Source organism: Emydura macquarii, unplaced genomic scaffold (assembly GCF_026122565.2).
Source record: "Emydura macquarii macquarii isolate MOO-44397 ecotype Brisbane River unplaced genomic scaffold, CSIRO-AGI_Emac_v2 contig_527, whole genome shotgun sequence".
Taxonomy (NCBI): domain Eukaryota; kingdom Metazoa; phylum Chordata; order Testudines; family Chelidae; genus Emydura; species Emydura macquarii.
Genome location: NW_027130664.1, coordinates 998,586 through 1,012,045, shown reverse-complemented (window position 1 = coordinate 1,012,045; position 13,460 = coordinate 998,586). Strand labels below are relative to the sequence as shown.

Genomic DNA, 13,460 nt, shown 5'->3' with positions numbered 1-13,460 from the left:
CTGCTCACTGGCCCCCATGATAAATTTCTGCAGAGGGTTCAGAATGTCCCGGCAAGTGTGATTAGTCCTGCTAGGCTATCTCAGCACTTCACTCCCACTTACAACTGCTTCGTGGTAAGCAATGCATCGATTAGTCGCTTCTCTGGCATGCCACCACTCTGTAACTTCCCTTCTTCTCCCTGTGTACAGATTTGCCTGAAGTTACTGGATTTCTGAGATTCCCTGCATTCTTGATACCTCAGAGATTTAGGGACCTTGTCACTTTGCTTCCTGCCTTTGCGATTTTTCACCATTCATGCATTTTGAGACCTGAAGGGGCCATTAGATCATCTAGCCTGAGTTCCTGTACAACACAGGCCAGAGAATTTCACAGTTATCCCTGCACTGAGCCCAGGAACTTGCTTGACTAAAGCATATCTTCCAGAAAGGCATCCATGCTCAATCTGAAGACTTCAAAAGATGGTGAATCAACGGCTTTACCATTGAAAGTAAAGAATAAATGGGGAAAGCTGGGGCTTTAAGGGAAAAGCCTGTTTTTCTGGATAAGGATCCTGTGGAGGGTTGGGATGCAGGTTTTCAACTACCTGCTTCCACAGACCTCGAGTATCTCCTCCCAGTTTTACCCTGAGAATAAGCCTGCATGTCACTTTCGTTTGCAATTTCCTGTTCTCTTATGGCCAGTGTACAGCTCTGAGCAGAGACCTTCAGCAGTGCTTGTGGAAGCAGTGGGTAGCACACAACTGTTAGTGTGAATCCAGCTGCTGGAGTTCTGCCATTCGGTGTGGGACCTGTTTGTGTGTGTGCATCCGGATTTACATTGCACGAGGCAGCAGCAAGGGATATGGAGCTTATCTAGCCCAGAAGCTCTTCTCTGAATTAGTCAATGAGTATCCATCTAGTGACTTATGGCACCTGCAGGCCTCCTGGTTGGCTAAGGGAGCAGCAGACTGGTGTTAATGTTAGAGAAATGCCCTGCTTCAGAAGAGAGAAGAAATAGGGACACCCAGGATTCCCGCTTCTCAGGCTTATGGCAAATACAGCAGGGCACCAAGCTTTGCAGAGGAGAATTAGCTGCTGTTATTGGAGCGGGCTGCATCTGGGAAGTCACCAGAACCACTCTCCATTACTAGAGGATTCAATTACTGCACCTCTGCTGTCTTGAAAATACATAATATTATCCCTCCCAGCAAACACCTTCCCTGAGAGAGGACCAGCTGCCCTGAAAGAGACTCCCTCATCAGGGGAGAGAGGGCAGGCAATGTCCTGATTTTCTGAATAGGACAGTTGATGCCGTCCTGAGCGTCAGAGTGCTTGGTTTACTTTCAACAAGGTATATATACATTGTGCTGGTTAGGAAACCATCCATTTCCTTTCTGGAGAGCATCCTGGATAGAAAGAGCTCTTTGCATGCCCTTCTCCTTCCCTTTCCAGCACAAGAAATCTAGGACAGGGCTGGACTGGGTGTCTGACACCCAGGAAGCAGCCTGGTAGGCAGCAGTGTTGGAGCGTAGGGAAAACCTTTCTTGTGGGCTCTGTGATCTGAAGAGTTTAACTCAGCCCTCCCTGTCCCCTCTGCTTTTCCTCTTATTCCCCAAACTGATCTGAGAGAGGGCAGTTTAAAGGGGACCTAGGGCCATGTCCCTCAGCAGAGATGCCTCCTGCACCTTTTTTCCTGCTTTCTGCCAATCAGTCTGATTGTGGTACCTTGATCTTCCACTTCCTCTGCCTGGGTAGGGAGATGGGCTTGTGAGGCTTTTCTAGCTGCTGCTGTGGGAGCAAAGAAGCAGATGAGAAATGGGGGGAGCTGGCTTTTTAACTCCCCCTTCCCCCCAAAAGGGTGGCACGTGCTCTCCTCCCCTGCCTATCTGATACCATGTGGGAAGCAAAGTGGGCAGGTTCCCCAAGTGTGGGATGCCTGGAGGCTGCCAGGACCCAAAGGATTAAACTGCATTAATGTTTTGATCCTGAATAGAATAAATATGTAGAGGTTTGAATAGGCTCAGCTTGTCCGGCAAAACAAACAATAGGTTGTACTAGTAATTTGCTTCCGTGGTGTGTTCAAGCAGCTGCATCCCTGGAACTGGGAGACTTTTAAAGTCTTGCCCTGCCAATGATAAAATATATGGAAAATTCCTTTCCCCCCTTTTGGGAAGAAAAAAATTTGGGAGGGTTCTAAGCAGGCTTCTAAGAGGCCAAAATGTTCTACTTTTACGTGTTCTAAAAAGTTTGTCAGCTGAAAAAGGTGCTGCTGTCCTGGGCAGAACTTGCCCTATCCTTGTAAACATCTACAGAATGAACCCTGTTGCTTGTGAGCTTTTTTTTTTTGGTCTGGTTTGTATGGGTGAAAATGACCTGCAGAAAAATGGCAGGCTGCTTTTGTGCCCTGATTTTCTGATGCGAAATGCTCCCCCTCTCCTCCCACCCCAAGACCTAAAATTAAGTTTCCAGTGGACTCTGAAGTGAGCATGTTACACCCAGAGTGCTCAATTCAAACTGAGAGAAAGCAATGGACTTGGAACTGGCTTGCAGGGGACGCAGTCAGATCAAAAAGTAAATTTCTGCATCTTTACAAATCAAACCTTGGAGCACTGAAGCTGACAGGATGAACTTTTCACTGCAGTATTTTAAGCTGTTTACCTTTTGAATTTGTCTGAAACTGGGCAAGGAAAATGCATGAATCACTTATTGATTCCTAGTAAATTTTACTTTGAGTCTCATGCTAAGGCAAAGTGTCCCCGTGTTGGGTTTCAAACTCTGCAGGGAAACGTTCTCATTGAAACAAAATATACCCAGGCAAACATTTCAGTTCTTGGGTCTTAGAAAAAGCTTGTTTACAAAACTGAAACTTTGGGCTGAACTTGATCTGACTGTGTCCCTTTAAGAAAACCCATATGATTGCTAGCCACTCTAACTGCATGGTGATGCCCCGCAGGTGAGCTGGACTTCCGGTGCCACCTCTAGCAGAAGGCACTGTGGAGATAGTGCTCTTGATCTCTGTTGGGTGAAGGTAGCTGGTTGTGGGCGCAGCTACTGCAAGCAGAGGGGGAAGCAGAAAAACTGATGGCTCTGAACAAAGGGGCGGGAATAACCCAAGGAGCCCCCTGGCTAAACCCAGTACCCTGAGTTTCTGCTTTGGTGTTGGGGTGTGTCTGTGCGCAACCCTTCTTAACTCTTCGCCTGTGTCTGGTGGTGAGTAAGAACACCCACCCAGCTGCCTGTTATGCTCCCAAACCACGTACCTGGTTTTTGTAAGAAATGGGACTATGACACCCAGGAACCTTCCCAAACTCTTACTTTCCTTGTAGGTGCCTGGAGGACAGCGACAGAGGAATGGGGAACAGAGGACTGGAATGAAGATGTAGGTATCCTCAATCCCCTCCCCACGCTAGAAGGGGGACAAAAGCTGCTAGCTGAGGACTGTAGGAATAGCCCCAAACCAGGCTCCTTGTGCCGGGAACTGCACTGCATGACTCAGGTGGATTAAATACTGTCGCTGCCGACCTCTGGAATAAGTTTGCATCGTGGAAAGCTCTGCACTTGTTGATCTGTCATATCCACGCTGAGGGGTTGGGTGCAGAATGTTAAGTGCCTCTGCTTGTCTTCACTACCAAGCTTGTGCTTTTTATGCCCTTTTCCGGAAGTGCTGAGCTCTTCCTTCTGTGTTAGTTTGTGGCTTGTCTCGTTGTCAGCTCACTGCTTTATCTGTGTTCTCTGCGTCCAATTCCACGGCTTCAGAAGAAACTTTACCTTGGTTTTTAAAGTTCTCATAACTTGGGATCTGATCTGGTTGCCATTTAAATCAAGGGAGAATTTTGCTTTCACCTTAAATGGCTGAAGGACTGACCCCTTTATGGTACATTTTTTCTCTTCCTTTCAGCTGGGCAGCTGGAGCTGCCAGCGAAGGAGAAGGCATTCATTCTTCAGGCACTGTCCAAAGGAAGTGTTGATGCTGTGTTTAGAAACACAGGCAGCTATGGCTGCTCCTGTGCTCTGTCTGCACCCAGCAGGTCTCTACTTGAATACTAGAAGGCAATCTTCACAACCCTTCTTGTGTTGCATGGAGGCCCTTTGCACACAAACCAAACACTTTGGCTTGTAATGTTTTTTCTGTGATTTTTGCCATTACTGCAGAGGTGCTTGCAACAGTTCTTAGGCTTTTCTATCTGGGATAAAAGCTGTTTATATACATATATATTCCACTCTAAACTATGTGGTGGCTGCTATAAAACTTCCCATCCATCCTTCTTGAGCATTGCAATTCAAGCAGGAGTTGCTGGGTCCAGAGAAAACAGACTGCCCCTTTGTGGATTGTAGACCCAGTTCACAAAGCACTTCGGCATGTCGATTGACTTGCGTGAAATGCAATGTGCTTGGGTGCTTTGCTGACTCAGGGCCTATCTTAGCAGTTCCTCCTGCACAGCCCTAGCAGACCTTTGGGTACTTGGCCCAGTAGTCAGAAGTCCTGGTCTTGGCTGCAGGAATTGAGGCTCAGCTGCCAAAGTGGGTTTGAAGTTTCTTCATAGCTGACTCCTCTATGACATATTTCCTCCTCCACGTTGGGGTGGGTTTTGGGTCAGTGCTGCACTTCTTCAGTTTCCAGACACACATTTCCCAGTGGATTTTCACTCCATTGGGGCCCTTCCATAACTCCCCAGTTGTCCTGTTGGATTTAGGGACTGCCAGAAATGAGTGGAAATGCTTTCTAAGTTCGGCAGATGGTTGACTGAGTCACTGAGGAGGGTATATCCAGGCAAAAGCAAGGGCTGCTGTTTCCAGTCAAAACCAAACATATTATCCACGCTAAAGCCACACACACTGATTCTTGTGGGGTGCCCTCCTGCAGGCATTCTGCCCAGCTGCAGTTTCTTTGAGGTTTTTGCTTTAACTTTGAAATCCCTCTTTAACTGAAGCCCTAACGCATGGTTCTGAAATGCGGGTTACTTCCCTCTTCTGTCTTCCAGCTTTCAGAGACCAAGATCTTCACTGCCTCCAATGTGTCTTCAGTGCCTCTGCCTGCAGAGAACGTGACAATCACAGCTGGACAGAGGTGATGGCTTAATAACAATCCTGTTTGTCTGCCAAAAGCAATATGGTAGTCTGGGGGCAGGGGATTGCTTTATAGAATTACAGGACCATAAGGTTAGAAGGGACCGCAAGAGTCATCTAGTCTAATCCCCTTCCCGCCAAGATGCAGGATTTGTGGTGTCTAAACCATCCAAGACAGATGGATGTCCACTTGGACAAAATTCAGGAGCGCTGAATAAGTTAACATGGGTGTTAGTGGAAAGGCTGAGTGTTTGGAGCCCAAGTCTGGAAGCCAGGAACTCTGAAGTTCTGTTACAATCTCTGTCGCAGGCTGGGCAGATTCTCCCTTTGTAAAACAGGATTGAGATTTTCAGAGCAGACTAAGGGATTTAGACACATCAGTTGATTTTAATGGAAGGCTTATGTCTAAATCCCCTAGACTGATTTGAAAGGCAAAGCCAAGATGCATAACTACTTCACCAGAGGATGTGAGGGTTATTAATGTCTGTGGAAAGCTCTGAGTTCCTCCAAAAGGTCCTATAAAATTCAGAATTATCTCCATAGAACTTGGATTTATTTTTGCAGAAAATTAATTGATCTTAACATGTCGAATTGCATCGATTACGGGAGTGTAACCATTAACATTTCAGTTATTGGTCCCAGGAAACCAGTTACACTCGTGGCCTGTTCATTTATTAGTCAAAGGTTCACCTGTTTGGATGTAGCCCTGTCACTTGTAACTTTATCATTTGATTGCCCTGGGCTACCAAGCGTGAACCTTTTTGTCTCCATCCATTATATTGGTTGCCAGACTTTTCTTAGTGGTTTGGCAGGGTTACATTAGCTCTGCCTACTCAGCCTAGTTGATGAGTAGCACAAGTACGTCTTGCCCAGGTACCCATACGTAATAGTTGCTCTGGGTCATGGTTTTTTCTTTAGGCTACTGATAGGTACAGGGGGTTGCTCCTTTCAGTTTGCTCAAGACAGTTGCTGACTAGTGCTGAGGTGGTCCAGTCTGGTTCTCTGTAGTGGGGTGGGAGGGGAATTTATTGGTGGGGATAGAAAGCTGTTCATGCTCAACGGATGCTACAGCTCCTGTTAACTTTGGTGGTTTCATCCTTTCCCTTGTCCCAGAATTGACCTTGCGGTGCTGTTAGGAAAGACACCTTCTTCTCTGGAGAATGAGACATCAAACCTGGATTCATCCCAAGCTCCTTCTCTTGCCCAGCCTCTGGTGTTCAGCAATTCCAAGCAGACAACCATATCCCAGCCAGTGTCTGGTAACACCTTCCCTCATCACAGCATGGTAAGAAAACTGCCACTCACCTCTGCCTATGCCAGGGAGGGGGGCCTGCTTAATTCAGTGCTTCTCAGCTGCCTTCTGTGACCCTCCCTTTGAATAACATTGGAAGGACAGAGTGGTGCAAATGTCTAGTTGAGAATCCCTGAGCTGTGTGAATTGTTAGCTTTAGTCCTGCTCTCTGCCCAGGCCTGGTTCCCATTATTAGGTGACTGAGCGGGGCAGCCTTAGTGCTGTGGCAGTGGTTAGTCTTTGGAACTCTGGCGCACGTGCCCCTTTCTCATTGCAAAAGGGAAAACCTGCTAATCCCATGGCCTCTGGGCAGCTGTGTGCTGCATTGTCTGAAAGGGTGACTGAGGGTGTTAACCACAGCAAGAGAGTGTCACCTGAGTGTGGCTGGGCAGGTGACCATGGCCTTGTTTTGTACCTTCCCTCAGGCAGCTTCAGAGAACTGATTTTTTTCCTCTTGCGGAGGTGACGACTCGAGGACAGACCGAGTTTCCAAGCAGTAAACATGCCTGTTCCTTAAAGCAGGGAGTGCTGCCTTTCTCCTCTGTCTCCACGCAGCCCCTGCCTCTCAGGCTTCGCTTGGGCCATGTTGGTTCTTGGCTGATGTTTGGCAGCCTGTGATGAGCTGCGAGCTCAGCAGTCCTGGACTGAACCAGTCCCAGGGCCGGGGCTGGGACTGAACGACTGCTTTTTCATATAACGCAGGCAGAAAGGTTGGGAGGATAGCAATGGGGGGTGCTCCTAAGTGACTTGGAGTACAAGTCCCTTGGACTTCTGTTGGCACTTGTGCACTTTGGCATTCTTGCAAATCCATCTGTTACTTTTATTGGAGAGCACAGCTGTGTTGTATCCATGTTTTAAAACCTAGCAGTTTGTACGGGAGAGGCTTGCAGGGGAAGATAAATGCATAAAGCCTCATTGCAGACAGTGCCCCATGTCCATCCACTAGAACCAAAATCCGTGTGTGAAACAGGCACCGCAGTGCTAAGCAGGGCACGCAGGATGGGGGCATTCAGCTTTCCCAGGGGTCAGGAAATGTAAGCCCCTGGCCAAAGCAGATGTGCTGACTCTTTTCCTTGCTAAAATCACAGGTGAGCATGCTGGGGAAGGGGTTTGGAGATGTTGGAGAGGCCAAAAGCAGCAGCACCACAGGCTCTCAATTCCTCGAGCAGTTCAAGACAGCTCAGGCTTTGGCTCAGCTGGCCGCTCAACACACCCAGCCTGCTGGGAGCAACACGGCCTCCTCCTGGGACATGGGCTCCACAGCACAGCCCTCCGCTCTCGTGCAGTATGGTAAGGCATAAAGGACGCAGGTCCTGGGGGGTGAGGTGATTTCTGCCAGGTTTTCAGAGTGTGCTGCCGTGGCAGCATGGAGGATTCGTTTCGGAGAGCAAACCCTGGAGCCTTTGGGCTAATTGCCAGTCAGAAACAATCGCAGGGGTGCATATTTGTGGGAAGATAAATCTAATTGCCTGCTGGTTAGAGTGTAAATATAGTGCTCGTTAAGATATTGTCAGGGTCTTTCCTCATCCCACTCCCAGCAGCAAAACTGCGCCCGTTCTGTATGCCCATTGCTCTGGTACCTGTTTCAGCGCTGCCAGTGTGACACCAGGGCACTGCTGGCCAGTCTCCGTTGCCATTTGCATAGCCTGGTGCGCTAGCTAAACGCAGAGTTCAGAAGTGTGGAAAGGAATCTCATGCGTGCTGGCCTCCGATACTAGGAGTCCAGGAGCTCTGCTACGGAACAGATCTCAAATCTACGGGCATGGGTCAGCCTCAGTCGGCTAGAGGGAGCTGGGCTGCTGATCTAATCAGGCCCCTGGGAAAGGAAACCAGCTTTTCCTGTGATTCTCATGCCAGAGACTAGTGGGAAATGGAAGTGATTTTCCGGACTCCGAAGGGGACTGGCATGGGGGTATATCTCTGATACAAGAGGTGCCCTGGCCGTTCTGCCCTTGGAAGGTCTCTCTGAGCCCTGCTGTGGTCTAGTATTGCTGCTGTTCTTTCAACTCCTACACGTCGTCTCTTGCTCTGAGGAAATGGCTCTGGTTCAAACATGAGCTGAGGAAAAATTCAGCTCTGTTCAGCAGCAGCCAGCGTTGGCATGGTCTGAGCATTTCAGACGAGGAGCCCCAGCGGAGAGGCAGAGAGAAGAGGAGTCCTGTTTAATAAGCTGTGGTGCTGAGTGGGTGCAGGCGGTGCAGCTGAGTGCTGGAGGGAGGAAGGCCTGAGTGTTAGTCACTGGGTGCGTGGTAGGTGAAGCAAAAGAATCGGGCTATAAAATGCAGCCGAACTTGCGGAGGAGGGCGGGATTCAAAGTCAGGTTTTGGAGAGGGTTGGTGTTCCGTGCTCACGTGTGAGAGGCATCGGCAGTCGTTCTGTGAGGTGACGGTCGAGGAGCTCCGCTGAGTAGATCTGCTTCCTTCCTTCCTAAACTTAATGGAGAGCGCCCTGAGGGCAATGTGCATGCTGAGCTGAAAGGTAGAGTGCTTTAAAGGGGGCGAAGCATGCCAGCCGTGGAAGAAGGCCAGGTTCTGTTTGGATGCTGGATGGGGAGTCCTGGCTCCTGGGATCCTTTTCCCTGCAATGGCACGGACTCGGTTGAGAACGTTACTCCCCGTGTGCCCCCATTTGCTGTCTGCTCGCGGGACACTGACTCACTGTGATGAAAGTCTGAAACTTAGAAGTGCCTGAACTTGCTTTAGCTCTAACGAAACAAACTGCACTGATCCAACCTTGTTTCATGTGGTAGATCTAAAGAACCCGACGGACTCATCAGTTCACAGCCCGTTCACCAAGCGTCAAGCTTTCACGCCAACGTCCGCTATGATGGAGGTGTTCCTGCAGGACAAGCCACCTGTGGGGACAGCCTCTGCAACGGCACCACCCCCTCCATCATCCCCTCTGCCCAGCAAAATCAACCCCATTCCCCAGATGTCCCCAGGATCCTCGGACAACCAGTCCTCGAGTCCCCAGCCAGTGCAGCAGAAGCTCAAGCAGCAGAAGAAGAAAGCCTCCTTGACATCGAAGGTAAGGGGTGTGGGGTGGCAGCGGGATCGAGGCAGAGCGGGGTTGGAATTGTAGCAGCCTCCCTCCATGTTAATGGGAGTGGGGCTGGATTTGACTACCCTGAGTTGGATTAGGCTCTTCATAGGCCTTCTGCGTTCCAGGCTAAACAAATTCAAATTCGCAGCGTAATCCGGAGGGCCCAGGGCACCCACAGACCACCGGGACGAGCGTGTTGGAAATTCCAGCAGGGTGGGTGTCACTGAAGTCAAGCTTGGGATTCTTAGTACCTGGGTATCTGACTGCAGAGTCATAACCCTGCAGACATCAGTGTAGGTGACCCACCGCGACCTGATCCCTGTATTCTGGGGCTGCTGGTCGGCTGACATAAGAACCCGCTGTTGCATCGTGACACTGAAGTGTGGGGCAGGCGTGGTCAGCCCTCCTGTGCGCATGTCAGAGTTCCTCTGCCCGCTTCAGTGTGATTGTTTCTCAAGGCAGTTCCCCCTGCAGCAGCCTGGGCAGAGTCTCCTTTGCCCGTTGCGGTTGCCCCTGCAGGGATTTGCCTTTCAGGGTCCCTTCCTCCTTTTGCAGATTCCTGCTCTCGCAGTGGAAATGCCTGGCTCAGCAGATATCTCAGGGCTAAACCTGCAGTTTGGGGCGTTACAGTTCGGTTCGGAGCCTGTTCTCTCGGAGTGCGAGCCAACACCCGCGACAAGCGCCCCTGTGAGCCAGTCTCAAAGCAGCCTCTACAGCAGCACTTCGAGGTGAGCCCTGGGCACACGGGGCACCCGGCTCTCTGGGGAGCTGCCTGTGGTGGGCAGAGGCAGTCTCACCTGCAGCTCCATTGGGGTCTCTGTGGACCTGCTATAAAGAGCCTCAACGATGTGCCTGTCACAGGGCAGGAGGAGAAACGGCTTCATCCCTAACCGTCGGGGCACTTTGCTTGTACTGCGGCGGTTCTGGAGCCGCCTGTGCCAGGCAGCGCAGTGGTGTGGGAGTTCCCTGGGCGTACAAGCCACCTGAGTAAATGAGCACAGGCCAGCACATGCTGCCGCGGGAGCCCTTTGCGGCGTGCATACCAGTAGACCCTTTCCGGCTTGGCTCGTAGCCACAAAGGGGGGACAGCGTATGCAACAGAAACACTTAAGTTGCCAGCAGACCCTTTCAGGCAAACCTGTGGCTGATTGGCCTGCGGTACTTAAACAGACAGTCAATTAGGGCAGGTTTCCTGCTGCCGTTAACGTGCTCACTGCAGATAATGAGGGGAATCCCCTGCACCTTGTTCCAGGTGAACAGGGTCTGTGTGTGCTTTGTTCTTCTCACTGTAAATACAAATTGTGGAGACTGGTTTAGCAAACCAGGAGAGAGCTGAGCGTGTCTCTGTCCAAACTGAGAGTGCCTTGTCAAATGAAAGGTTTCTCACCCTTGCGCTGTCTGGCTGATCTTCCGATGGGAGCTGTGGCTACTCTCAGTCCCTAGCATAAGGTGTTGAGCATCACTTATTGCACCACAACATTGCCAGGATGTAATCTGAAGCAGGAAGTTGTAGCTGCACGGGGACAACAGGACCACCTAGAGATGTCTGGCATCAGGCCTAGGAGTGGAGGAAGCCGTCATGGTTTGTGAGAGTCAATGTGCCTCAGGAGTCCTAATGTAAACTGTGACCTACCTTTGACCTGCCTGCTCTAACCCTGCCCTGTTCAAGGCCCAGGCATCGTAATTCACTAGAGTTTAAATGATGCCTGGTTTCTGGGAATTTACTGCTCAGAGCTAGGGTAGAATGGGGGAAGAGCTGGCAGAGACCTGTGACCGTACACTGTCTAGTTCCTTCTCCAGCCATTGCAGTGTGTCCCTTGTTTATGTGCTTACTAATCCTTTGTCCTGTCTGATTTTAAATAGATTTAGATCCTCTCTCCTTATCGAGGAAGGGGACCTCTGACTTTGTCAGGAAGGGAAAAACCTGCCTGGATTTTTCATACTTCATTTTATATAGAGCATTACATCTCCAAACCATTGCAGAACTGTTAGCTCTGGGATACTCAGATCTCCGTGGGGTTTGGTCAATAAAGGATTGAAGCTGCCAGCCCAGTAGAGTCACTTTGGAGAGAAAATAAACTTCCTTTCTTTCTCTGCAGTGAATCTTCATCTGCAATTTCGTCCAGTCAAAGCCAGGAGTCTGGTTACCAGGGCGGCACAATACAGACAGCAACGTATACCTCCCAGAACAGCGCTCAGGGACCACTGTATGAACAGAGATCCACCCAAACCAGGCGATACCCAAACTCCATCTCCTCCTCGCCCCAGAAAGACCTGACCCAGGCCAAGGTAGGAAGCTGGCCTTGGCTGCCTTCCAGGGCCAGTGCATCCCTCCTTGGTGGTGGTGTCTTACCATGGCTGAGTGTGAAGCCCTGTGTGGAGGTGACTGTAATTCTGCAGCGCAGGAAGGCTGTCGGAGAAATAAAAAACCTGGTAACTGGGCCCTGCAAATCATGGCAGAGGGAGAGGCGGTGAACTGGGACAGCTGAGCACTCAGCTTTGCTGGCATGCTGTGGAAAAGCCCTCTCCTCTGCCCAAGCTAGGGACTAGCTGCTGTGCTGAGGTGGAGGTCATGCCATCACCTCCAGATGTGTGCTTGTCTGCACACTGGCCTTGCTCAGGACTGAAGGGAGGAGTGGTGAGGAGGTCACTTTAAATGGAGAGGCGAGTGAGGAAACCCGGTGTAAACTCCTTGCGAAGTCTGCAGCGCCAGCTATTGCTCGATGTTCATTGTAAATCGGAGCTTTGGCATTCATTCAGCCCCGGTAGGCAGAGGTGTAATCCTAGGCCTTGTTGCTGCAGTGTGGCTCCTGGATGCTGCACAGAGGGTGCATTTTCAGTGCCAACAACGGGTGATCTAGTTATTGCTAGGGAGGGGAGAACATGTGGAATTCCCTCCTCTTCCTTTCACATTATCCCAAGTGTCTCCCCTTTTTCTGGCCAAGTGCTGCACACACCTTTCCCTGGAGCCTGCCACACTACGGCTGGGTCAGCTGCTGAAAGGGGCATTGCTCAGCTAATAAGCCTCTTCTTCTCTGGTGCTGCTGCTTGGAGAATTTGTCCCTTTCTGGTGTTTCCTGCAGGCTTCTCTGGGTGGCCTGGTGACCTATGTGTGGGGAATTGCCTCTAGGATCCTTTAGTGTCACCTCTTGTCTTGTGGAATCTGATAAATGTACTGAGAACCCCTTCTTGTTGGTCACATGTCATGTGCCTGCCAAGTGACTGGCTCTTGATACCAGTACTGAGATTCATTAGCCTTCAGTGAAATTCAGTGGTGGCAAAATGAAAACTGACAGAAGGCTACACTTTTCACACAACAACTGCTCAGCCTGTGGTATTCACTGCTGAAGGGTAGTGTCCGGGGTTGAGAACGTAGCCTGATTCAAAAAGGGTTTGTACATTCTTATGGATCACAAAAATATCCAGAGTGGAGTAGTTAATGGTAAAGTCTGTGCTGGCTGAGATGTAGACCTCTGGATCAGGGCTTGAGCCGGTAGGAGTTAGAGGTTTCTTAGACCTTCCTCTGAAGCATCTGGTATTGCCCATGGTCAGAGGGGAGCCTGAACTAGGTTAGCCTCCTGTCTGATGAGGTCTGACCATTCCTACTGTCATAGGTCTGTTCCTGGAGCTATTGTGTGGGCCTGGAGGGGAGTTAAATGAGTGCAGATGTGTCCATGAGGACAAGCAGCAGCCATACCGAATTTTCCCCTTTCTTTTGCAGAATGGTTTCAGCTCTGTACAGCCCACGCAGTTACAAACCACGCAGGCCGTTGAAGGTGAGAGCCAGCGTGACACGTGGGGGATCTGTGTTGGCTCATTCCACACATGCACTTGTGCTCCTTTGGGGGTTGTGAGCATCAGCCTCGATCTGGGCTGGCAGGAAATCCTCATCTTGCTGGCCCGGTCTGTGCTGCTCATTTTATTTGCTTACCCTAGAAAGTTCTGCCTTTCACCCATTGCCTTTGTGACTTTGGGCAAGTCACTTAACTTCCGTGCCTGGTCCACAGCCTGTAAAGTGGAACAGTCTGTTCTTGGTGATGATCCTTGGCCCTTGTCGAGGACTCTTCATCCATAGGTCTCA

General features: G+C 50.2%; 1 protein-coding gene across 19 annotated transcripts in view; it reads left to right on the top strand.

Moving 5' to 3' along the window:
• UBAP2L (ubiquitin associated protein 2 like) overlaps window positions 1–13,460 on the top strand; it is a 46,300-nt gene that overhangs the window by 16,730 nt on the left and 16,110 nt on the right. For all 19 annotated transcript variants that reach the window (XM_067539258.1, XM_067539257.1, XM_067539256.1 and 16 more), the window contains 8 exons: window positions 3,306–3,358; window positions 4,962–5,047; window positions 6,160–6,331; window positions 7,426–7,627; window positions 9,087–9,364; window positions 9,935–10,107; window positions 11,479–11,668; window positions 13,101–13,155. In XM_067539258.1, coding sequence (XP_067395359.1) covers window positions 3,306–3,358; window positions 4,962–5,047; window positions 6,160–6,331; window positions 7,426–7,627; window positions 9,087–9,364; window positions 9,935–10,107; window positions 11,479–11,668; window positions 13,101–13,155 — 1,209 coding nt within the window. The remainder of the gene's footprint in view (window positions 1–3,305; window positions 3,359–4,961; window positions 5,048–6,159; window positions 6,332–7,425; window positions 7,628–9,086; window positions 9,365–9,934; window positions 10,108–11,478; window positions 11,669–13,100; window positions 13,156–13,460) is intronic.